The 24,448-nt window shown below is 39.0% G+C and overlaps 2 protein-coding genes across 8 annotated transcripts; one reads left to right on the plus strand and one right to left on the minus strand.

The window, feature by feature from the left end:
• The first annotated feature begins 4,077 nt into the window (after positions 1-4,077).
• Positions 4,078-12,730, plus strand: LOC139983123 (transcription initiation factor TFIID subunit 8-like). 6 transcript variants are annotated; one of them, XR_011798513.1, is made up of 7 exons: positions 4,078-4,237; positions 4,562-4,736; positions 6,583-6,744; positions 9,630-9,754; positions 10,653-10,800; positions 11,121-11,767; positions 11,833-12,729. XR_011798513.1 is itself a non-coding variant. In XM_071996490.1 (6 exons), the coding sequence occupies exons 2-6, from the start codon at positions 4,595-4,597 to the stop codon at positions 11,414-11,416; spliced, it is 873 nt and encodes a 290-aa protein (XP_071852591.1). In that variant the 5' UTR covers positions 4,078-4,237; positions 4,562-4,594; the 3' UTR covers positions 11,417-12,729. The 6 variants fall into 6 exon arrangements, 4 of the variants coding, with proteins under 4 accessions (XP_071852591.1, XP_071852593.1, XP_071852592.1 ...); XR_011798512.1 differs by having other exon boundaries at positions 11,121-11,702; XM_071996490.1 differs by having other exon boundaries at positions 11,121-12,729.
• A 1,044-nt stretch (positions 12,731-13,774) lies between these two features.
• Positions 13,775-23,511, minus strand: LOC139983121 (microfibrillar-associated protein 1-like). Of its 2 annotated transcripts, none has more exons than XM_071996485.1 (10): positions 23,352-23,511; positions 22,596-22,754; positions 21,770-21,821; positions 20,851-21,003; positions 19,602-19,985; positions 19,124-19,232; positions 18,143-18,309; positions 17,057-17,216; positions 16,708-16,797; positions 13,775-15,156 (listed from the first exon to the last, which is right to left on the minus strand). In XM_071996485.1, the coding sequence occupies exons 2-10, from the start codon at positions 22,675-22,677 to the stop codon at positions 14,977-14,979; spliced, it is 1,377 nt and encodes a 458-aa protein (XP_071852586.1). In that variant the 5' UTR covers positions 22,678-22,754; positions 23,352-23,511; the 3' UTR covers positions 13,775-14,976. The 2 variants fall into 2 exon arrangements, with proteins under 2 accessions (XP_071852586.1, XP_071852587.1); XM_071996486.1 differs by having other exon boundaries at positions 22,596-22,723; positions 23,352-23,500.
• Between the last annotated feature and the right edge of the window lie 937 nt (positions 23,512-24,448).

Genomic DNA, 24,448 nt, shown 5'->3' on the forward strand with positions numbered 1-24,448 from the left:
TCATTCCATGGGCGGCGATCCTGGGGGGGATGGGGGGGATATATCCCCCCCATGAAAATGGGTGGAGGGGATGTAACACACCATATCCCCCCCACCAAATGCCAGGAATAAGAATATTTTCATGCCTTCATTTATGCATCATCGTGAATGTACGGCTCTTTTTTAGCTTCATTTCTCGCCTACCATAAACGCAGTGCGATCTTTTCAAATAAACCGTCTTTATAAAGCAAGAATAGTTGACTGTAGGCTTCATTGGCCCTATAACAACAAAATGTATTATTGCGCACACGGTATTGATAAAGTACATATATGCACCCTCATAGTATTCATATAGGCCCTATAGTAGGCCTACACACGTACATGTTCCCTCGAACAGCTGAGAATCTCATGTTACCAGGGTAATGCTTAATTAGGGGCGTCGGAGCGGTTCGCCGGACCAATATTCTCGGCGCAAAAAAAAGGAGAAAAAAAGTAGCACTAAGAAGAAAAAAAAGGCAAAAAATAAAGAACCAAAATGAAACATACTTCAAAATGTGTTTCAGAAGATTAATCGGGTACAAAAACAGACAAGGGAGAATTCACATAAGAAAAGCTCGGAAAGTGCCATTTCCTGCAATCTGGGAGGCATTTTTTCAAAATTTTCTCCATTACGCTACGCGCCAACCAATGGTGGCGCGTAGCGTAGTTTGACCTTCCAAACGTCCCCCCCCCCCCGATAATTATGGTAGATGGCCACACTCTGATCTTCCGTACCAATCAAAAATAGCTTCCGACGCCCCTGTTAATACACATACGTTTCACCTGGATGCCCTAGCAATCGGTACCTAGGAATGTAACTATTGTAATTGTGTATTGCATGTGTATAGGCCTATAATAGCCTGCATGAGGCCATTTTCTTCATCGAATAATATAAAGAGCTCTCGAACATTCTAACGTAGCGCCTGAAACAAGATTGACAGGGGCAATTTTCCCAAAATAACACCCGAAATTAAAAAAAAAGTATTTTGGATCCTGATTATGAGATATTTCGGACATGATATCCCTATTTTACAGTTGGGTATATGCCGCATGGAAACCTCGGCAAGTGCCGTTTCCGGCCACCTAGAGGGTTTGTAAATCCCAAAATTTTCTTGTACGCTTCGCGCCAACCAATGGTGGCGCTACGCTTAGATAGTCAACAAGGTCATATCCCCCCCACTCAGAAGTACGGATCGCCGCCCATGATTCATTCATTCATTTCATTCATTCATTCATTCATCCATTCATTTATTCATTCATTATTCAATCACGGACCAGGTTGTGTATATGGACGTGTTTTCAAATTTACCTAGCGCACAAGTAGTTAGACTTATTTGTTAATTGTTCTGATAGTCGAATGCCTTCTCGCTCCTTTATTTGGCTGAGCTAAGAAATCAGGAAATAAAAAAATTGTCACTTATTGTATTTTTACTTGTTTCTTTCATTCTGCAGTTTTTGTTTTCCTTCATTTTTTGTTTAAAAAAAAACGGCCCGCCGGGTGACTATTAGACGGCGGCCACAACTGTTTGGAGCTCCTGGAGCGCTTGGTGTGCTTCGAGAATACGAAATTTAGAGGGAAAACTATATAATAGCGGTCTTTTGGATATTGTAGTTTTTATATGCAACTTACGACGGAATGTTCGATTGTGAATTGCACGCAATTGTGAATTGCACGTGTTATACATGCACTCATAGTGCAGTAGGTAGCTACACACTAGATGTGCAGCACTATGTACGCGATAACCCTGCAAAGTTCCCGCTTCAACTGTTGTGTGATGTGCGGTCACCGTTGATGTGCGGTCACCGTTGATTTCAGAAATTCAGAGCATTTATACACTAAGCTGTGGAGTAACCAGACTTTATCATCGGCGTTGGATGGGGGACTTCAAGTGCGGGGGGGGGGGGGGGTTCGGTCCTTTTGGGTACTTTTGCAATATGACCCATTCCCAAACACTTGTAACCATGGTGACGGTACTGTAATTAATGTTCCCTTTACCCAAATTGAACAGTTAATTCCTGAGTTCCAGCCGTTAAATATAGGGTCCTCTCACAAGGACAATTTGGAAATGAAACACTATTATAGATGTAATTTCCTGGTATCTGACAATCGAGATAAGTACACAAAGAAACGTTTTCTTTAGTTTCGATGAGTAGGAAAAAGAATCAGTAGGGACCATCAAGAACCTATGGGAGAGAAGGAAATTTAGACCCGGAACATTGCTTAAAGCTTTCTTAAACCCATTCATGCACTACTCGCAAGTAGGCTACCACTTGCTAGGGCAAACCTGGAAATGGAATCGTGCATTACTATGCAGTGTGACCACTCTGCAAATTCGGAATAGGCTAGCCAGTACTTACAAATTATCAAGTTTCCGTCAAAATGGCCAAAATTAGGAAAAATTCGAGTGCATGCATTAAACTCAGTGGCGTCGCCATGACGTGGCCTGGGGCACGGGTGGCTTTGAGTGCACGTGCCCCCAACAAAGGGTGCCGCTCCCCCAGATGCGATTTGTTGTGTTAACAAAATACTCAAACAAAAGTGTTTTTTTTTTACAAAGGACGTCGAAACGTATAATGTTCATTAGTGAAACTTCTTTCCGCCAACCATCACATGCATAACCAGTTGTTTTCTCACTAACAAGGTCACAGAGTCCCCGGTGTGAGCCGCTAGTGCTTAAACTTCACCACTACCCTGCATGAATTTTAATTTAAGTTTCAGCACTCTTCTTCACTTTGTAAACTTTCACCCAATCCCTCTTGAGATGGAGGGGCTGAAGTATGCTTCCGTTTCAACTATTCAAGCGGAAAACATTTTTTTTTCTCTCTCTCATAATGGATAATTACCATATAGCATAAAATTGCACCTTATGACCCTTAATAGTTCAAAACAATATCAAAGCAAAAGGGACAATTTCAAGTTTTTGTATAAACTTCTTATCCACCTCATATGAAGACATAAGTATCGGACAGACTGTGTTTTCTCTAGCTTGCTCCTTGAGTACCCCGCAGGGCGGATATGTGCGCGTTATAAATGGGACAAACTAAAACGAATGACAGCGAATGACCGAATGACAATTGACTTTGTACAGGGTAAATTATCATTTGCGAATGACAGCGAATGACAACGAATGACAACGAAGGACAGTGTTGAGTGGAGATAGAATGATTAACGGAGTGGAGTAAATGCGGTTATTGGTTTTCTGCGCAAAAATGATTTGAGGAAAATCGCATGTTACGTGGGTGTAGGGTTTTGGTGTAATTTACGGATAGAAACCACAGGGAAAGATTTTGTGTGAGAATGCGCTTGAGTTCTGTGCTTTTTACCTCTGTAGATTTATATAGAAAGATAATTGAAGCCGTTTCAAGGTTATAGTATTGTTAGTTTCTAACAATTAATATCGGGAAAATGACGTTAAATTTACTTTTTAAAATCAGACTTACAATTTCGCTTACTTAAAGGTGCGTTTTTATCTTGTCCGTACTTTACTATATCTAGATACCCACGAAATCTGAACTGTGATATCCGGTTGAAGAAAATGTATGTGCTGTCATTATTGTCATTCGTTTTAGTCAACGCATTTTTTTAGTGTGTACAACATATTGTCATTCGTTATGTGTAACGCAATTGTCATTCGTTTTAGTAACACCCTTATAAATCGTTATTATTATTATTACTTAGACTGAAAAAGGTACGTCAAGTTGCAAAATATAGCTCCAGATCAAGTATTTACCCCCTCCCCTGAGACCCCTCCCCCAGGACGACATAAACAAATAAACATTGTTCCCCTAATTAAGTGCTGTGCCTCCCCTGTTCCCCACCCCCCCCCCCAAGATTGAATGTCTGGCGACGCCACTAATTAGACATGCTTTCAAAATTAAACGTTCCCGTCTCAACGGATGATATTATGCCCATTAATTACACACTAGTAGTGGTCAACAAGATAATTAGATAACTTGGTCAAGAAATCAAACAAGACTTCATCCATCGTAAACCCAAAACATGAGAATGTTTGAAAAGCGCCTTTACATGTACATGTATGTGTACACGCGGAATGTCATGGTCATCCCTAACTATTTGAAGACTGCTAGAACCAAGAGTTACTCCGTAGGCCTGGTAGTTAGCCAAAAAATTACAGAACCTTCACATTTATAGTGCAGATATTTGTGTGAAGTTGGTCACACATTCATATGAACGGTCAAACTGATACCTGAAGCTATGGTAGGCTAATAATTAAGCAAATAAAGATCAAGGCGAAATAGTTCATTTGAGAAAATTGATCTATTAGTTCTCTGTGACAGGATAGGCTTAGTGTATGCATACCGTTTCCGCGAAAGTAGCATACCCCTATACAGTAAGTGTAACTAACTGCATTCACATACAGACTTTGTGACTTGAAATGGCGATATATAGATATTTGAGAAAATTTGAAATGGCGATATCATTTCGCCATCAAATTGAAATGGCGATACAGACATTTGAGAAAATTTCATCTCCTTCACGTTTTTAATGTCCTCCCTTCTTCAAACTCTTATCTTTTCACAGTTTTTGTAGAAGTGACCCTCTTTCAGTTCCAGAATGACTTCAACAGCCAGCTCCAAGCACGCAGCTGCACACCGACGTGCTCTGTCTGTTGCTGTGGCTGCACTCTGTCGAGATGCAGGGTTTGATTCGAGTACAGAAAGCTGCATCGAGACCTTGACAGAAATCGTTCAAAGCTGTGAGCATAACATACCGTTTATTTTACGTAATTACTAACATGCATTCTTCTAAACTATCAATATCGTAAAAGAAAAGGTTGGTTATTATTTCCACTGCCACAGTCAACCATTAGATGTTGCAAATATTGCCCGATACAGATATCGCAAACAATTATCGACGCAACACTATCAACCATGATATTGTAGTAAGGGTTCGGTGGCAATGCCCTCCGGTAAGCTTCTAGAAATGTTTCAACGATAGGAATAAGTTATGTACAGATCAAATTTTTTGTAGCAGGTTTGAAAGCTTTGACTTAAATTGTCTCTTATAACAACAAATATTGTGGTTACAATGTACAAAACTGCTCTAGGCCTACATCTTTGCACTTGTATAGCAATTTGACCATTTTGAGTAAGTGCATTTCGGTGCAATGAGATATATCGAATAAACTAATCCCAGTTTATTGTAAATAACTGAGACAACAGCACTTTAAAAGTGATGTTTTGTACTTCGTACCTGAAGAATTGCATAAACGTGAAACTTTTAAGTAGTTTTTGCTTTATAAAAACACTATTTTGCAAAAAAGTTGAGTATAGCTTGAAGTTCAAATACAGAGACCTTTGCCAATTAATCAAAGTAACAGTAACATTCTGTCTTGATGCAGCTCTGTTACACTGGCAGATACATTATCTGTAATTAATAAATGTTGTTTGTTGCCTCGTTATTAATGTTAATTACCTGCAAGCTGAAACTAACACTGATTATTACATAGTTAATCTAGCAATGCAAAGTGTTTGATTCTAATGGAATTACAGTATGTACAGAAATTCTTTCAGCATTGCATAATGGTAAATTTAGCATCAATTAGTATGTTAAATATTATCATAACAAATTGGGAGAAGAAACCAATCTAAGAGATTGCAATCATTGCATAATGTATAAAATGGTGCAACATCTTGTGACTACAATCAAGTGTGTAAAAGGTGGTGCTGGGTACTGTAGGTTTGTCCTTACTGGTCCCCATGCTGGGAAACTGCTGTAAAACAAATGACTACATTTGGTATTGCAAAGATATATAATAATAATAATAATCAGCAGTTATTTTACTACGCTTAAGCAACCACAAATGTGGGAGAAACCTGCAAATGCTTAAATGCATTGTAAGTTAACAAAAAGGGTTGTTACAATGTACAAAACTGCTCTAGTCTAGGCCCACTGTACATCTTTGCACTTGTATAGCAATTTTACCATTTTGAGAACTGCATTTCGGTGCAATGAGATCTATCAAATAAGCTAATCCCAGTTTATTGTATGCAACTGAGACAATAGCATTTAAAAAGAGATGTTTTGTACTTCATACCTGAAGAACTGAATAAACGTGAAACTTTAAAAGTAGTTTTTGCTTTAAAAAAATACTATTTTGCAAAAAAGTTGAGTATACAGTAGCTTCAAATAGAGACCTTTGCCACTTAATCACAGTAAGTTAGTAACAGTAACACTCTGTCTTGATGCAGCTCTGTAAAGCAAATGACTAAATTTGGTAATATTGCAAAGATAATAATAATCAGCAGTTATTTTGGTATGCAATAGGCAACCACAAATGTGGGAGAACCCGCAAGGGCTTAATTGCGTTGCAAGTTTACATGTGAGGTGGTTTCCAATTCGACATCTTCACTTTAATTTGGAAATCCTTTCACTTTTAGAAAGTCATTTTAGATGAGAAAACCATAGATTGCTCTTAGATGAAAAACCCACCTTACTATGACCCGGCCGGGTATAGAACTCGGAACCTCCCGATTGCTAAGCCTCATTGCTTGTAACTTCATTGCTCATAACCTGTAACATCAATCCATCATATTTTGTAGATATCATTGAGTTTGGACGAAGTTCCAAGTCTTTCAGTGAGCTAACTGGTCGTACCATGCCTATGGTCACTGATGTTGCTATGGCGGTATCACAGATGGGCTCGGACATTTCCAACCTCAGAGAATACCAACGCAAACTCAGCCGTGTGAAGATACCCAAACGTGAGAATTATTTAAATATGTCGTCAGTCTCTCTCTGTCTTAGTTTCTTCTGAATGAACTATTATTTTTGTGTAATATCATGAAGTAAAATAAACCTTGTAGGGGCAAAGAAAGTATAACTAAGCTAGATTGACACTCAACACCATTACCTTAAGGGGTCAGCAGTTATGTGCTCTGATATATCCACACTTCAGCTGGTAGTGATTCGAATTAGCCATGTCCTTGCTGGGCTTTATTGCGATCCTATAGGAAAATATCTTACAGAAAAACAGCGTCCAAAGTTGTACATCTTTCGACTTTCATTCCAACAATTGAAGTTAGATTTGAGTAGATATGCTAGTTATGTTTGTCGTTATGGCATCGTGGGGTCAAAGAGGTTGAGAAAATTATAGGAAAGGATGCAAAATGCTGCTTTAAGGGGTCATCAGTTATGTGCTCTTAGCTATCCATCCCTCAGCTGTCAGTGGTTCGGGTTAACCATGTCCTTGCTGGGGACGGGGGTCAAAGACCATGGAGGGTACCTCACTTAAAGGGAGTGAAGACTCCCGCACAAAGAAACGGCTAATGCCGGTAATCTGACCTTGTTTCGAATAAGGGGTAACAGAAGTGTTAGACACCACCATCGTTCCCAGAAAATACACACACATCTTGCTACCGTCGGTAATTAGACACTAGTGTACAGTCAATACATGCAGCTACGGTCAATACCCACAACACAGTGTACAAAGCAGCGATGGACATCTCAGGTCTAGATAAAAGATAACAAGGTACTGTATCACGTTTCATTACTGTCTGCATTTTGTAGCGACAAGATAAAAAATTCACTTGCAAGCAACGGAAAGTTAACTTTTTCAGAGGGCAGCACAAGGTTTTGAGCGAATCTTCAATGCCTTTAAAAGGCGTACATCGGACGTAGATGAGTCTATATTAGAAATATGTGAAAGAGACAAGTATCCTACAGTCTTAGTTGAGAACCCCAATCTCGATATATTATTCCTAACCTTAGATATGGTTGGTTGAATGTAAAATATATTTACTCCATAATCTCTTCCCATAATCTAAGAAGTGGATCATGGTAGGTGTCCTGTGACTATTGCATTTTAATACAGTAGATGTTCATCTGAAGCTTTATTTTGTTTCATTATATCATATTTTAAATAAAAAAATTGATTTGTGATTGTGATACATCAAAAATGTTTCCTTACTAAGTTGTCAATATTCTCTTTAGCATGTCATCCATCTACAACTTGTGTGCTTTTATCTAGAATATTATTTTCCTCGGTCATACATTATTTTTACATTATTAATAAACATAAAATAAAATTTTTTAAAAATTCAGCTCAGTTCCAACAAAGAGATCACTGCAGGACTGTAGGCTGTGGCCATGGGCGGCGATCCTGGGGGGGATGGGGGGATATATCCCCCCCATGAAAATGGGTGGAGGGGATGTAATACACCATATCCCCCCCACCAAATGCCAGGAATAAGAATATTTTCGTGCCTTCATTTATGCATCATCGTGAATGTACGGCTCTTTTTTAGCTTCATTTCTCGCCTATATATAAACGCAGTGCGATCTTTTCAAATAAACCCTCTTTATAAAGCAAGAATAGTTTACTGTAGGCTTCATTGGCCCTATAACAACAAAATGTATTATTGCGCCCACGGTATTGATATAGTACATATATGCACCCTCATAGTATTCATATAGGCCCTATAGTAGGTCACACACGTACATGTTCCCTCGAACAGCTGAGAATCTCATGCTACCAGGGTAATGCTTAATTAGGGGCGTCGGAGTGGTTGGCCGGACCAATATTCACGGCGCAAAAAAAAGGAGAATAAAAGTAGCACTAAGAAGAATAAAAAGGCAAAAAATAAAGAACCAAAATGAAACATACTTCAAAATGTGTTTCAGAAGATTAATCGGGTACAAAAACAGACAAGGGAGAATGCCCATATACTTTATACTTGTTACCTTTATTCCTGGTGGGCTTCTTGTACAAGCTACGGCTTCCAAGCCCTTCCACCATTTTCTCTCCGTAATTTCCATTATTTTTCTTTTATTTGAATTACTACTTATTATTTTCTTTGCATGGTATTGTCTTCACAGTCCTATCATTATATAAACATTGTGAGAAAATGGAAAAATAAATGAAATAAACATAAGAAAAGCTCGGGAAGTGCCATTTCCTGCAATCTGGGAGGCATTTTTTCAAACTTTTCTCCATTACGCTACGCGCCAACCAATGGTGGCACGTAGCGTAGTTTGACCTTCCAAACGGAAGATGCCGGGTAGATGGCCACACTCTGATCTTCCGTACCAATCCTAAATAGCTTCCGACGCCCCTGTTAATACACGTACGTTTCACCTGGATGCCCTAGCAATCGGTACCTAGGAATGTAACTATGTGTAATTGTGTATTGCATGTGTATAGGCCTGTAATAGCCTGCATGAGGCCATTTTCTTCATCGAATAATATAAAGAGCTCTCGAACATTCTAACGTAGCGCCTGAAACAAGATTGACAGGGGCAATTTTCCCAAAATAACACCCGAAATTAAAAAAAAAAGTATTTTGGATCCTGATTATTATATTTATTTCGGACATGATATCCCTATTTTAAAGTTGGGTATATGCCGCTTGGAAACCTCGTCAAGTGCCGTTTCCGGCCATCTAGAGGGTTTGTAAATCCCAAAATTTTCTTGTACGCTTCGCGCCAACTCATGGTGGCGCTACGCTTAGATAGTCAACAAGGTCATATCCCCCCCACTCAGAAGTACGGATCGCCGCCCATGGCTGTGGCCAGATATGTTCATAAAATTTCACCAGATTTTAAAAATATTTATTCTCCTCGAGACATTATCTGTTTATCTCCGATGCAGAGGAGATGATGTACCCAACTGGTACACCGGCCACTTTAGAGACCGGACAACGGAAGAAACATCCATCATATGTACCAGACTACCTGCCTGTGTTTCCAGACCCACATACATACATCAAAACAGCTGTGAGTATCTCTCTACTGTACCTACCTGTCATCTCAACACCCACCCACCCAACCCCCCCCCCCCCTCCTCCCTCTTGCCGTAAACAGTGGCTTACATTGAATTTGTCACAATGTGTTGGTTCGGTAGCATACTTGACCATTTAAAGGAAAACTTTACTTTAGTCCACCAATATCACAGTTGGAAGGATTCAATGAAACCAACACAAAGGTTTGGATAGGAAACAAGAACAAGTGGACATATGAAATTGGTGGAGCACACACTGTTCTGTATAGGTTGAAACAGTCACAATACCAAATACAGCTTGATAAGAATCTACTTAGTGTTTTGCAATGTGTAAACTATTCCACCTCATATATATGTTGAAACAGTCACAATACCAAATGCAGCTTGATAAGAATCTACTTAGTGTTTGCATTGTAAAGTATTCCACTTCATAAATACAAGGACAAAGTATGTTGTTAGTTTCCTGCAGAAGTGTCAGAATGATAAACAGGTACCATATATATCTAATTTACATAGAACAGCTCAAATTTGTACAGTCCAATATCCCACTACTGACACCATTCATGCACTGATACTCCTTGCTGGTACTTGCAAATATGTTGCTTGTTAATTGACAGGCCTTCTAGATGAATGTTGATATTTAAATGATGGTTAAAATTACCAGCTAGGCTCACCTCTGTGTTTGGGTGAAATACTCTGTATCGTCTATCGTAGAAAGGTGCTGTTAATGAATACTGGAATAAATATTGAAGTAGTAAAGCATGGTTGTAAGAAATGATAAACACAACCAATTGCTTTAAAATGGAACCAAGAAGCGATCAAATATGTATTGTATTTTTGGCTGCAGCGTGGTTTTTTATACCCTGGTAAACCATTTTCTCGTCCTTTTCACAGACCTTTAAGAAACTTGAAAACACCTATAAGGTAGTAAGAACGAATGCGGCTACCCAGCAACGAAGCGTGGAGAGAGCTCTGACTAATTTCATAGCAAAAACTACAGACAGCCAGACACTCTTTCCTGGAGATAGTAATCTCTTTCCATGTGAGTAAAAAGCTCTCTTGATGTTCAATGAAGTGTGATACTGGGTATGAAAACTCCTATTATGAACGAATGACCACATCAGAGGACATTTAGTGAGATTACTTTGGTCTATGAATCCATTCTATGCCAACATATCAATACAGATGTTAACATATATATTGCACACAGTGTGTTGTCAGTCCAAAATATTTTCCTTTTGAGCTCTTGGAAGCCAAAGTTACAGTTTGCAGTTTCCTGTCCTTTGATCAAATTTTCTTATCAACGATGCTGCCGCATATTGGGTTTTGCATTCATAGATATTATTTTACTTCCTGTGACAGTAATTGCATGCACACCATCTGCAAGGCCGTACTCAGACGCGCTGTTACCAATCGATCATGATGTAGCGAAAGAAAGTTCTCAAGTCAACCGTGACCCAGTCGAGCAGCAACCATCCTCCCATGACAGTGGTGACAGAAGTGGGATGGGACAAAATGAAGATGATGCCAAAAATGCAGATCTGTCTAGTAGTGGAGAGACTCCAGACAAAAACAAGAGGAAAGTGGATGCTGTAGATGTCTCTAGTAACCCATACATGATGAAAGTCCGTAAACCAAAGTTGAAGAAGAAAAGGTGAAACTGCTACAGTTACCAACATAAGATCAAGAATGTTTGCAGCATCGGGAGTTGGAACCACTTTACAATATATGTAGCACATAGCTAAATAGGTGAGAATGGTTGGAACAATGTGTACTAGACTAGCCAATTCAAAAGTTACTCTGAAATGTTGTTAGAGATACACAAGTTTTGCAAAGTATTCCTAAAGACATCCAATCCATTACCCTTGTTGGAAAATCTGTGCAAGTCTTAGTGATATATTCTGCTAGCACCAGTAAGGTTCTATTGTATGAATGATAGCACAGGTTGGAGATTGCATCGCTCAATACAAAGGGGAACAATAGGTTCTATTGTATGAATGATAGCAGAGGTTGGAGATTGCATCGCTCAATACAAAGGGGAACAATAGGGTCTATTGTATGAATGATAGCACAGGTTGGAGATTGCATCGCTCAATACAAAGAGGGAACTATATACATTAACGTGAGTGGGACTTGTGAACTCAAATGCTGTGGAGTGATGCCTAAAGGTTGCACCTACTGAGAAGTATTAGGCATCAACTATTAGCAACACATTGCTGCATAAATGGTAACAGTGGTGGTATTGCTCAGTAAGAGGTTACACTGATGCATTCTGAGAGGTACGTACTGCAGGACCAGTGCGTTCTCATTAGCATGTTCATAATCACAACCACATGAAACAGTGAAATGTCACATGTCGTGAGAAGTGATGGTGTCTCATGACTGCATTTCTAGAATATCAAAAGAAACATTTTCTTCTGGTGACAAGAATGAGCAAGCTGTTGCAATTCTTGGTAGTTTTCAATTTAACAAGGGAATGACAAAAGTATACAACCTCAATATTCTAGGCACATATTTTAGGACTGGCTTAAAAAAAAAATGCCACGATTATTTTAACCGCTCATTACGTATATATGCATGATCGGGGAAGAGATGACTGTGCGTCTGTTCGGGTTTCACAAGTTAATAACAATAAATTTAGAGAGCTCCTAAGATTTATTGATACTGTGACACTACTGTTGATAAATACATTTATTACGTCTATATTTTTTTTATAGGCCTATGAGTTTCATTGTTAGCCCCTATATCAGTACCCCAATGTTTTAACAGACTATTGAGGTACAGTCCCTGAAAGGCCCAACCACTCTGCTCATTTGCCACCCCCACTAGGTCCCTTTTTGTCATGTAAAACCAATATAAATGATACCAAAAAACCTAATTATTAATTTACACCTAAAGTTCCCATATGGCTTCCCCTCAGCATATACGCTACTGCTACCATCAGAATACCCTAGCGTGCTGTTCTATGTATGTATGTATGTATGTATATATATATATATAGATATATATAAAGATATATTTATATAAATATAGATATATATAAATATAGATTTATAATATACATAATTGAAAATCGTAATTGTAATATATATATATATATATATTGCAATTACATTTTTCAATTATATATATAAATATATATTGAGGTTAAGAGACAACACAAACAAGATTATCTTGATGTTCAATTTATTTACAGATTTTTTTTATCAGTGGAATGAAAGAATTAAAGTTATAGGGTTTTACATTGACAATGTACACCTCAAACCAAAGGAGTGAAGTATTTCTGATTTCAACTCCAGATACATGTGACAATGACAACATCAAGAAGTGTTTATATATATAGAAAATAATGCAAAATGATGATCTGTACTTGACTCACACTTGGAGCTTTGTAGTTGTACTCATACCAAGAGGAACTCTCTTTGTACTCATACCAAGATGAATTCTGCTAGTACTCATACCAAGAAGAATTCGAATTGTACTAATACCAAGAGGAATTCTCCTTGTACTCATACCAAGAATTCTCTTTGTACTCATACCAAGAGGAATTCTCCTTGTACTCATACCAGGAGGAATTCTCTTTGTTTTCATACCAAGAGGAATTCTCTTTGTATTCATACCAACAAAAGTTCTCCTTGTACTCATACCAAGAGGAATTCTCTTTGTACTCATACCAAGAGGAATTCGAATTGTACTATTACCAAGTTGAATTCTCTTTGTTTTCATACCAAGAGGAATTCTCTTTGTACTCATACCAACAGGAATTCTCCTTGTACTCATACCAGGAGGAATTCTCTTTGTACTCATACCAAGAGCAATTCTCTTTGTACTCAAACCAAGACCAATTATATTTGTACTCATACCAAGAGGAGTTCTTGTACTCATACCAAGAGGAATTCTCTTTGTAGTTCGTACTCATACCAAGAGGAATTCTTGTACTCATACCAGTCCTGAGAACCATCCTTGTACTCATATGAAGGGGAATTTTTCTTTGACTCTTACCTACACTGCTCTACTTGTACTACAAGTCTGAAGTAAGACAATGTTCAAAGCAGACTCAACTGGAATGATACAGACAAACCCTTTAAACTCTTTGATATCTGAAGTTCTTACTAGATCTGAGGCAGAAACTCTCACCTTATTCATATTATACCAGGGTACATCAATTTGAAAGTTGCTTCTCCTACCAACCCTAATGATAATTAACTTAAGATATAAACATAAAGTGAAATCAATCACCATTTGCAACACTCATTTACCGATCCTTCCATTTTGAGACACAAGCTGATTTTTATCACGGACATTACTTGGCATCTTTATCAACCATTAAAATACTTGTAAAGATTGCATTGTTTTTATGACAAATAGTCTGGTATATAGAGCTACAGTTTTCATTTGTTATAATTCTTTTACATTTGTTACTGAAGAATGTCACCCATGGGCTGTTGTGCCTACCGACATATTGCCATGGAAACAGTACATGGCTGGAGTCTGACGTAAAAGGTTCAAGCTGCTGTTTCCTCTTGCTTATGAAAGGTGCTAGTTTTTGTCTGTGGCACGCCAAATGTGCCAATTGTCTCAAAACTCCATTTTCAAAACCCTGGTTGGTTCGGTGAGTCTGTAACAACTTATGCCCCAGTCCGCCTGTGAGGTAACCTGTGTCTTTTCACATTTATACGATTCATGTTGAAGGCGCAAAGTTCGTCCTTCTTTTTGTTGAACTTAAACCGCACATCCCTGTTTGAAACATCGTCTACAAATGATCACAACATGTACGCATCTGACGCAACATGTACGCACCTGACGCAACATGTGTGCACCTGATACAACATGTACAAACCTGATACAACATGTACGCACCTGACCCAACATGTATGCACATGAGACATGTACAAACCTGAAACAACATGTATGCACCTGACACAACATGTACGCACCTGATGCAACATGTGTGCACCTGATACAACATGTACAAACCTGATACAACATGTACGCACCTGACCCAACATGAGACATGTACAAACCTGAAACAACATGTATGCACCTGACAACATGTACGCATCTGACAAACCATGTACGCACCTGATAGAACATGTATGCATCTGACATAACATGTACTGACCTGACACAACATGTACGCATCTGACACAATATGTACACATCTGACAGGGAAGATGCTTACAACTTCTTATCTTTCACTGAACCCATTTTCATCACCTCACACATCACCTCTCTTTGCCGTCGGTTTCTCAAACGACTGCTTGAAGCCACCAGCCATTTTAGCTTGAAATTTGCGTGACAGTGTCATCTCCGAGTTCCATGGCGAGTCTCCCTCAGTGGTATCCTGGTCAGCCAAGTGGGTGTATTTCGTTCGACCCGAGCGACCAAAGTTTTTGACCTGGATGGAAACAAAGAGGAAGACTTGTTTGTTAACAGGATGTTCTGGTGGCAGCAACAAATGTAGCATTTACATATTCCCGACTTAGTTCAAAACTCTGTCTCAGTATCTTGTCCTTCATTTGAGACATGATCAATATATCCTATTTTTTGGTTGCTTTACTAGAGTAGGACGTGGAATCACGGTAGGTGGTCGGTTATGTCATGAGTGTCTGATGTTCTCCAAGACTGTACTCATTCTATACCAATCTTCTTGTTCATTTATCTGTGAAACCTGACATTTAAAACATTTCCTGACAATGTTCTCTGTATTTAGAATTCCAACCAATGCTTTAATACCAATATCATTCATTTCCCTTAAAATCTCATTGAATTATAACCAAGCTAAAAAAGGAACATCTTGCCAGCTCCATGGCTTTCATGACATCATACACTCTGCTGTTGCCATATTCATTTTACAAAATATCACCAAAGTTAGATGCTCAACAAGGATGAGGATTTGACCTAAAAGATGCAGAAAACTTTCAGCATTTTCCAGATATTTTTTAAATTTATGTGAATCTCTGGCTTGTTCAATACCTGATGCTGATCAACTGTGCATTACTTATGATAAAGGTGTGAAATATGAGTAGGAAGCCTGAATGAAGACATGGTTGAAAAGAGCAGGTAAAGACATGCCATGCAGTGAATCATTTACCTGATATGGTACACATTACAATGAAACTGATAAAAAAAAATAGGAATTAAGTAGCAACTAAAGTTTGTATATTTTTGCAACTGGATGAGAACCAAAATTGACAATTGCTATGTGAAATGGGATCTATATATTACTTCCTGTCATAAAAGACATTAACTTTAGAGGTGCAGGTTTCTCTGGCAGATGGAGGTAGTTGTGGGTTCCTGGTGCATGGAGAGAGTTATGGGTTCCTAGAGCAGGTAGGAAAATGTGCAGGTTCCTGTGGGCAGGTGGAAATTGTTGGGATTCCTGTGGCAGGTGGAGAGAGTTGTGGTTAACTAGGACAAGTGGGGAGAGGTGCTGGCTTCTTGGTTAGGTAGGGAGAGGTACAGGTTCCTGAGGCAGGATAAGAGATTTGGGGTTCCTAGGGCAGGTGGAGAGAGGTGCTGGTTCTTCAAGTACACAAGTTAGCAAGCACACCACACCTGGAGCAGGTAACAGCCATCAATTTCCATTTCCATTGGTAGACAAACAGTCTGCCCCTTGCCTTGCTCAGTTAACGTTGACAGAGTAAGACTGGGACACTCACTGTGTCAGCATTCATATACAATTATATGAAAATGAAGAATCAATCATTTGTTGATACCTATAACTGATGACAATAAGGTAGGTGGGGAGAGTGTAACAAAGCTGGGAAGGGCAGTATTATGATATAAGCTAACTGTTATCTTCATTACAAAAAATATCAAAAGCAAGTGATTTCACCTCTCAAACCCCCCCCCCCTTCCTAACCCATCACCCAGGACAAAATGAGGTGGTAACACACCTGCTCTGGATGAATCAGTTCCATGATTTTACTAGTTTTAAGAGTCTTACCTGCATAACTTTTGGAAGTACTTTCTTGTCGAAGTGATCTTCCAGTGTTGGGTTAGACACATCTCTCTTATATACATCTTCCTCTGAATCCTGAATAGAATAAAATAAATAGAAGTCACAAACATCACCAAAACATATAATAAATAGAAGACACAAACATCACCAAAACATGCAAGACAAAACAAAAGGTAACTAGAGAAGGTAAGATGGGACCCTTTTCTTTGGTGGAATGGGGCAGTATATTTGACAATGTTAGACAGTTTTCTTAAGTCTAGGTGGTACTTATTACTTTCTGATGGACCACTATTGCATCGCCATTGTGGATTTACCTGTATACCATCACACTCACCATGAAGAAGACCCCTCTGTGGTAATACTTCTGTAAAAACTTATATCTGCCTTTCTCGACCCGGTTTGTGACCACTTTTGGATTCCGTCTATCCTCTTCACGCCGTTCCTCCTCCGTCAGATTTCGGATTCTCTCCAATTCCTGTTTCTCCTTTTCTTCCCTGTTTTAAATGAATTTAATTCGGGTGTGTACTTTACTATTTTCATTTGTTTTGTTAATACAACAAAAACATAACAAGTTCATCTTCACTTTTTTATTTTCCCCCCATTATCACTGTACCTGTAATAAAGACCTATAGTTATACACTTTGTTCCTCCAAAATAGACCTTTTGTTACCCATTTAGCCCAAAATAGACTTATCATTAAACATTGTTTTATCACTGAGGGCCTGCAGTTACCCATGGCTTTTCCCACAGTTCACCTATTGTTACCCATTTTTCCCATAATAGGCCTATTGTTACCCTTTTTTCCTACAATAGACATATCATTAAACATTGTTTTCACAACTAAGGGCCTACTTTAATCCACTGCTTTTCCCCATAGTGAAACCTATTGTTACCCATTTTCCCACCACAAAAGACGTATTGGTATGCATTGTTTTATCACTAAGGACCTACTATTACCCCCTCTGTTCTCCACAATAGACCTATTATTAAACATAAAGTTATGAAGGACACATTGTTGACCACTGCTTGCTTCAGAATAAGCAGCCTGTTTATTTACATACAATACACCTGTAGAGGACTTCACTTTTATTAAAGCGGAAGTGCGCCCTAATTTTCAGAAGATTAATTACGTTGCCCCCGTTTCCGGGCAAAAAATATTGTTTTTATGGATTAGGATTTCGATATTGGGATTTGTTTTTGGATTCTCATTGGAGCCTGTCTGTAGAGTTCGTACGAGACGGCGACCTAGCGCAAAAAGGACTATAGTGTTTGAGGTGAGTGACATACTTTTATATTTCATTATATAATTTACCGCCTAATAACCCTAGCGTCCAAACACCTATTGTTACCCTCTTTCCTTCCCTACAATAGGCCTATTGTTACCCTCTTTGCTCCAACAATGGAGCTATTGTTTACTTACTGTTCTCGTTCTTCCCTGTCTCTCTTGATTCTCTTCAGTTCTCGTACTTTCCACGTCTCGTACTCCTCTTCTCCATTCTCGTCGTCTGTGTTCACTGCTGTAATGCTTGCCTCATCTACCGGTGCCTCTTCTCCTTCAAACACTTTTCTGGCTTCCGTCTCGACCATCTGAATGTGCCCATTGGGGGGAGGGGGGGGGAGGGAGGGAGATAGAATACACAAGATAGAGATTATGGTCAATAACATTGAGTGTTATCTTCTTGTGTTTCCTAGTCCCCGGCTAATAACGAGGCAAATACATTTTATGAAATGGAAATGGCAGAGCACTGCGGCAAAGTTTCAGCTTTCAAAATGGCATCAAGGTTTTTTTTAAGAAAAAGAAGAAGAAATGGAAGGAAACCAAGATATTTTTCTTTATCCTGCTTTGATATAGATACATAGTTAGTTATTTACTTCAAGTGTACTCTGGTTACCTACCCTAACAGTCCCTCGCTTTCCTTTATCCTGCCTTGATATACATAGTCAGTTATTTACTTTGAGTGTACTCTGGTTACCTACCTTAACAGTCCCTCGCTTTCCTTTATCCTGCCTTGATATAGATACATAGTTAGTTATTCGCTTCGAGTGTACTCTGGTTACCTACCCTAACAGTCCCTCCCTTTCCTTTATCCTGCCTTGATATAGATACATAGTCAGTTATTCACTTTGGGTGCACTCTGGTTACCTACCCTAACAGTCCCTCGCTTTCCTTTATCCTGCCTTGATATAGATACATAGTCATTAATACACTTTGAGTGTACTCTGGTAACCTACCCTAACAGTCCCTCAGTTTCCTTATCCTGCCTTGATATAGATACATAGTCATTAATACACTTTGAGTGCACTCTGGTTACCTACCCTAACAGTCCCTCGCTTTCCTTTATCCTGCCTTGATATCTATACATAGTCATTAATACACTTTGAGTGTACTCTGGTTACCTACCTTAACAGTCTCTCTCTTTCGATCGTCCGCTCGTCTTTTTGCCAGGTCCTCCAGGTGTTTGGCTTTCTGTGCGGCCTGTTCTTTCTCTTGTATGGTCACTCTGTCTCTTCTACAATAAGGACACAAACAATTCTTGGGTCACATGTGCATTAAACAACCCAATACCAATACTACAGAGTATTCTGTAATCTAAGACTGCAAACAATCAAACTGATGTATTCTTCTGTATTTTTAACTAAATGAAGGTTTCTTACTACTGGGATTAGAGCTCAGAACACTGGGTGATAGGATTAGAGCTCAGAACACTGGGTGATGGGAATAGAGCTCAGAACATTGGGTGATGGGATTAGAGCTCAGAACACTGGATGATGGGATTAGAGCTCAGAACACTGGGTGATTGGATTAGAGCTCAGAACACTGGGTGATTGGATTAGAGCTCAGAACACTGGGTGATGGGATTAGAGCTCACAACACTTACTTTGAAACAAAGACAGGTTTTAGGCGTGGCCCCGTCTCCTCTTCTGAGTCGCTGTACTCCTCATACTCTGACGATTCTTCTTCACTTTCTTCCTCCTCTCCCTTTATCTTCTCCTCTTCCTGTTCCAATAGGTCCTCTGCCTCTTGTTGTCTCCTCTCCAGGGCCCGGGCCCGGAGAGCCGATCTACGCTTCTCAATCTCATCCTCCTCTAGATCTTCCTCTTCTGAGCTGCTCTCCTCTGCCTCAATCCTAAACACCTTCCGTGAACCTCGATCTCTCTCCGTGGGCTCAGCTTCTGCTTTCTTTGGTGGTTCGTCGTCACCTTCGCTGACCTCCCCGTCTTCCAGGATCTCTGGTTCGTGGATTTGCCGGTGACGGCTGTGCCTGGATGGGAAGATATAAAACATTGATTCGGTGTGTCCAAGATAAACAGGTACTACTTCGGAACAAAACCATGAACAGGTAAAGATTAGCGAACACAACAGCAACAAATATCCTGTTGGTTTGCTGAATGTGTTAGATTCCACCTACAAGAGTATTGTAGTCAGTATATGATAGTAAGTACTACACACTCTTCAAATGATTTCAATATTTGACAACAAAAACAGATTTTCTGTTTCCACCATTCTGAAATTTGTATTTGATAGAATTTTTTTTTAATACTTTTAGCCAAAACATAGAAAATCTTAGAGGTCGTGAGTAGGTGAGAAAAAAATTCTGAAATGCCATCGTTAAGTACCTATGTGGATCCTTGAACTGTATAGATGTGGTTGCTTTTAGGTACAGTTACAAGTTTAGTCAGAAAAAGCCTATACAACAGGAAAAGGTACCACAGTATGTGGTCTGCTATGAAAACATGTTGAATTCTCCTTAAATATGTTTAGGATATTTTTACCACTTTTATGATGTTGCTGCTAATATGTTCTTTAAAACAATACCCCTAGCTGTCAATAAAGCCAGCTCTGACTTTAAGCCTTTCACAAAATGCACCTAAGAGAAACGTCATCGACAATGGTGGATAAATGAAAGCCTAAACCAGCGTTTCTTAACCTTTTGCACCACTCTTTACACATAGAAATTGAAGTAAAAGCTTTTTCGCTCCCTTCCTGTACCAACTGCGCACAAGCTGACTCAGGGAATTATTTTTTCTTCATGCATATAGCGTAGAACAGCTGGGATTCCTGCCTAAACGATGCCTACAACACACCATGGGGTGGGTGAGAGGATATGGGTAGGAAATTAGGAATACCTGTCGCCTATATCATCGCCTGCATCCTGATGTCTCTCCCGTAATCTCCTGAGACGAGCGTCCTCCTCAACCTTTCCGGTCACCCTCCGGGCTCTGGACATCGGTAGTTCGTCCTCATCCTCACTGCTGCTGGACTCTGGAGCATAATCGGGTCTGTACAGCGAGAAAGAAAGAAAACAACAATATCAGCAGCATAAGAAATGAGGTAATTTTCTTTTGATTAGTCACCAAATCCTTTTTTGAAACAAATCCAAACCATGATCTATTGTGGTCTGACTAAAAATCTGCATTTTTTACTGGGTTGTGCCTGTGTTTCTGATTTTGATCACATACTTTGTTTATATTTACTCATAAAAGTCAGGGAATCAGTTAGCGTTCAAATTTTGTGTAGGAGTTTTGAAGCAGTTATGCTATACATCTTTGTACTTGTAGAGCAATTTGGGATGTGATGAATACCCATCAACCATTGGATTACTTACTCTTCAACAATCAACAGTGACTGGGGAATAGTTTATCAGGTTTGGGATAACTCAATAAAGCACAAAATGGGCAGACTGCGACACAAATTACGCAACAATGTATCATTGTTTGCACAACGAAGAAAAACCATGTTCACTGTTTTTTTTAGGATATGCTTCATACAGAAATTGTTAGTGTCCTTCAACAGTTTGTTTCTAACTGTGCTGAACTGGATCAACAAGATACCATTCCAGGTGATACATTATCTCTGCTATAAGTACTGTACTTTGTCAGGCTATAGCACAGTACTGCACAAACAAACTAGTATCAGGTTAGCTTAGGTTTAGCCTAAGACAGAATGTTTGGTAAAAAATTGGCAGACATTTATCCAGTAATCAATTAGTCAGTGCATAATCCTGCTTCATAAGTGAGAATAAAACCCGCTCACAATTGTTCTTACCTCTTGCCTGGTACGTATCTTTTCACCTTCACTTTTTGCATTGTCCTTTCACCTTTATTTAGGGATATGAAACAAAAGGAATAATAATCATTTGAAACTGCCATTGGCTGGAAAAACAAAGAGCTTTTAGATTAATCTTGTTTTATTAAAACAATAACAACAATACCGTTTAAAATGTGCTAACGTGGAGCAAAAGGGAGCACCGCTTGATGTTATCGAAACTGCTTGAACGATTTGTACGATCAAGTTTAGCCCTCTGACATAGCATTTGGAACGTTAGGCTTTGTCAAACTATTACATATGTCTCAGAATTGATTATCCAACAAAATAAGCCCAGAAATACTCAATAAAGTGTGATGTAATGTATATAAATTCAGGCATATATAGCTAGCGGCATCCCTAAGCATTTCAATCTGTCTGATATTTGTTTTTAATTGAGGCAGATAAAGTTTTTGTTTGAGTATTTTCTTTAACACTACAAATTGCATCTGGGAAGTGCACGATTTTTGGGGGGAGGGCATGTGCCCCCCTGGCGACGCCACTGTATGTAGCTAAGTACTGTACTTGGGAGTTCACATTAAGTTTGTACAAAACAACAAAATTACATATATACAGTAGAGGAGATAGGTGTACTTCAGTTCATCTGAAATATATTTAATGTAAAGAGACACTGGAATACACTCAATCCAGTATAGTGCTGGACTCATACCAACTACTTTGGTCCAGTCTGAAATGTCTGTTTTATTCAAATATGCGATAGAAAAGACTGAAGCATTTGTTGCCCTAGTATCCACGTTGACCTCTAGGCCTAAATACAGTAACTTACCCTTCTTGTTCGTGACAGGTACAGCACCAGCTGTTGATTGGATGATGAGCCCGCCAGGCTCTGGGATAATGTCGATATCCATGGTTGGTTAGTTAAAGGTTCTGCCTCCGAACTCCAGATAGCCAAACCTAGGCAATTGTCGATGGTGTGTTCAGCAATCTGTAAATGATACAATTAATACTTACTTAACTTTTAAAGCCTAAGGACAAATTTATATAGCAAAATGATCTGTCCAATGGCAAACTTGCTACACAAATACAAAGATGTACACAGACTGAGCTCAATAATCAGTATTTTACTTTCTTATCATTTGATCAACACAATTCATATACCTCAAAGGTGTTTCAGTACGAAAATTAAAGAAACCAAAAACTGCCAAAGTATGAACTCCTTGAAAAAAATATGGAAACTAACACAATGAGCAACTGCTTACTTCCAGCAGACAAAATTGCGTTTGTTTGAATAAGCTGTGCATTCCTCATACTTTACTGGAGTAGGCCTTACCAACTGGCCTCCTAGAGTGAAATTGTAGGCTAGCCTACATGGTATTCCCTTACATACATAAATATATAGTACCACACAGTGTTACTGTATCTCGGTGTATTATCTGCACTACGTTATGCAGTAGCCTAACGTTAGGACTCGTACAGTATAGGCTATTTCAAATGTAGGGAAAGTGAATCGTAACATCTAAGGCCTATGGTTTACTAAAGGTACTAAAAGTACTCATGTCGGCAAGTGAAAACTGGCAGTTACCGAAAACTTCGGATGACACTCGAAATTCTTTCGCTTGCACAAAACAAATTCTACCCCGGGAACCGGTTGCGTGTATTCTCCCGAAGCTATCGCGGAATTAACCCCATTGTTAAATTGCGTGTGGAGAATGCTTCCTTCCTATAGAAGGCCGTCCTTGCATAAAAATAGGGTAAGTGCGTACAGAAAACCTTTCCATCAATTGACGTTAAAAGTAAGAATAATATATGACCGCAAGTATGCCTCCCGTCAGGCGCTCTCAGCACGGATAAAAAATACGTCTGCCTGTGAAAAACTTTGAGGATCCGGGCCTCCGGAAATACGTTTAAAATCATTCTTATTTCCGTATCTAATAGTGTTGAAAAATAAACTGTCGAAAGCAACTGCAAAAAAAGGTTTTGAGAAAGAATTGAATATAACGGATAGCAGTTTGAGATGTGAATGTCAGTTAGATTATTAACTGGGATCAAAGAGAGATGTTTCTTTCGTGTCAAAGTTTGTTACATTCACTTTTTTCATTGCAAAGTAACGGCATAAGCATATGGGTACCGACAACAGATAAGGCTCGCGACATATTATTGTTATGGAGTGTTCCAACACTGGCGCTCATACGGTACTCTAACCAACCGTTTCAACTGGGTAGATATTACAAATGAATATACTATATTGGAGCCCTGACAGGAGAAACAGACCCAACTTTAATTATCGATCTATAGGATTGTTTGTAAGATTGTTTCTGTATCGTCATTAGGCCTATTATTGGCCCGAAACAGAGAGGACATTTGAGACGGAATATATGTTCGTGGTATATGGTTCTGTATTCTCGGCTTCATGTTACAAGTGGTATTTGATGGCGCTCTTTACTTAATAAATAATCCATTCTCGTTACACCTTTCCTTCTTTAAAATGCTCATTCACCAAAACTCTTATTGTTACTTATTCATGTTAATTTCTTTAACTTTATTCTAGTCAACTTGCACTAGCATGATTAATACCTGTAATTATGTATTTAGTCTACTACTACTCTGAATCATTCGAAATTGCTAGATTTGTAAATACAGTTTAATCACGATAACACAAAACTGCTAGCAAACTGCTTA

Source organism: Apostichopus japonicus, chromosome 16 (genome assembly GCF_037975245.1).
Source record: "Apostichopus japonicus isolate 1M-3 chromosome 16, ASM3797524v1, whole genome shotgun sequence".
NCBI classification, from domain to species: domain Eukaryota; kingdom Metazoa; phylum Echinodermata; class Holothuroidea; order Aspidochirotida; family Stichopodidae; genus Apostichopus; species Apostichopus japonicus.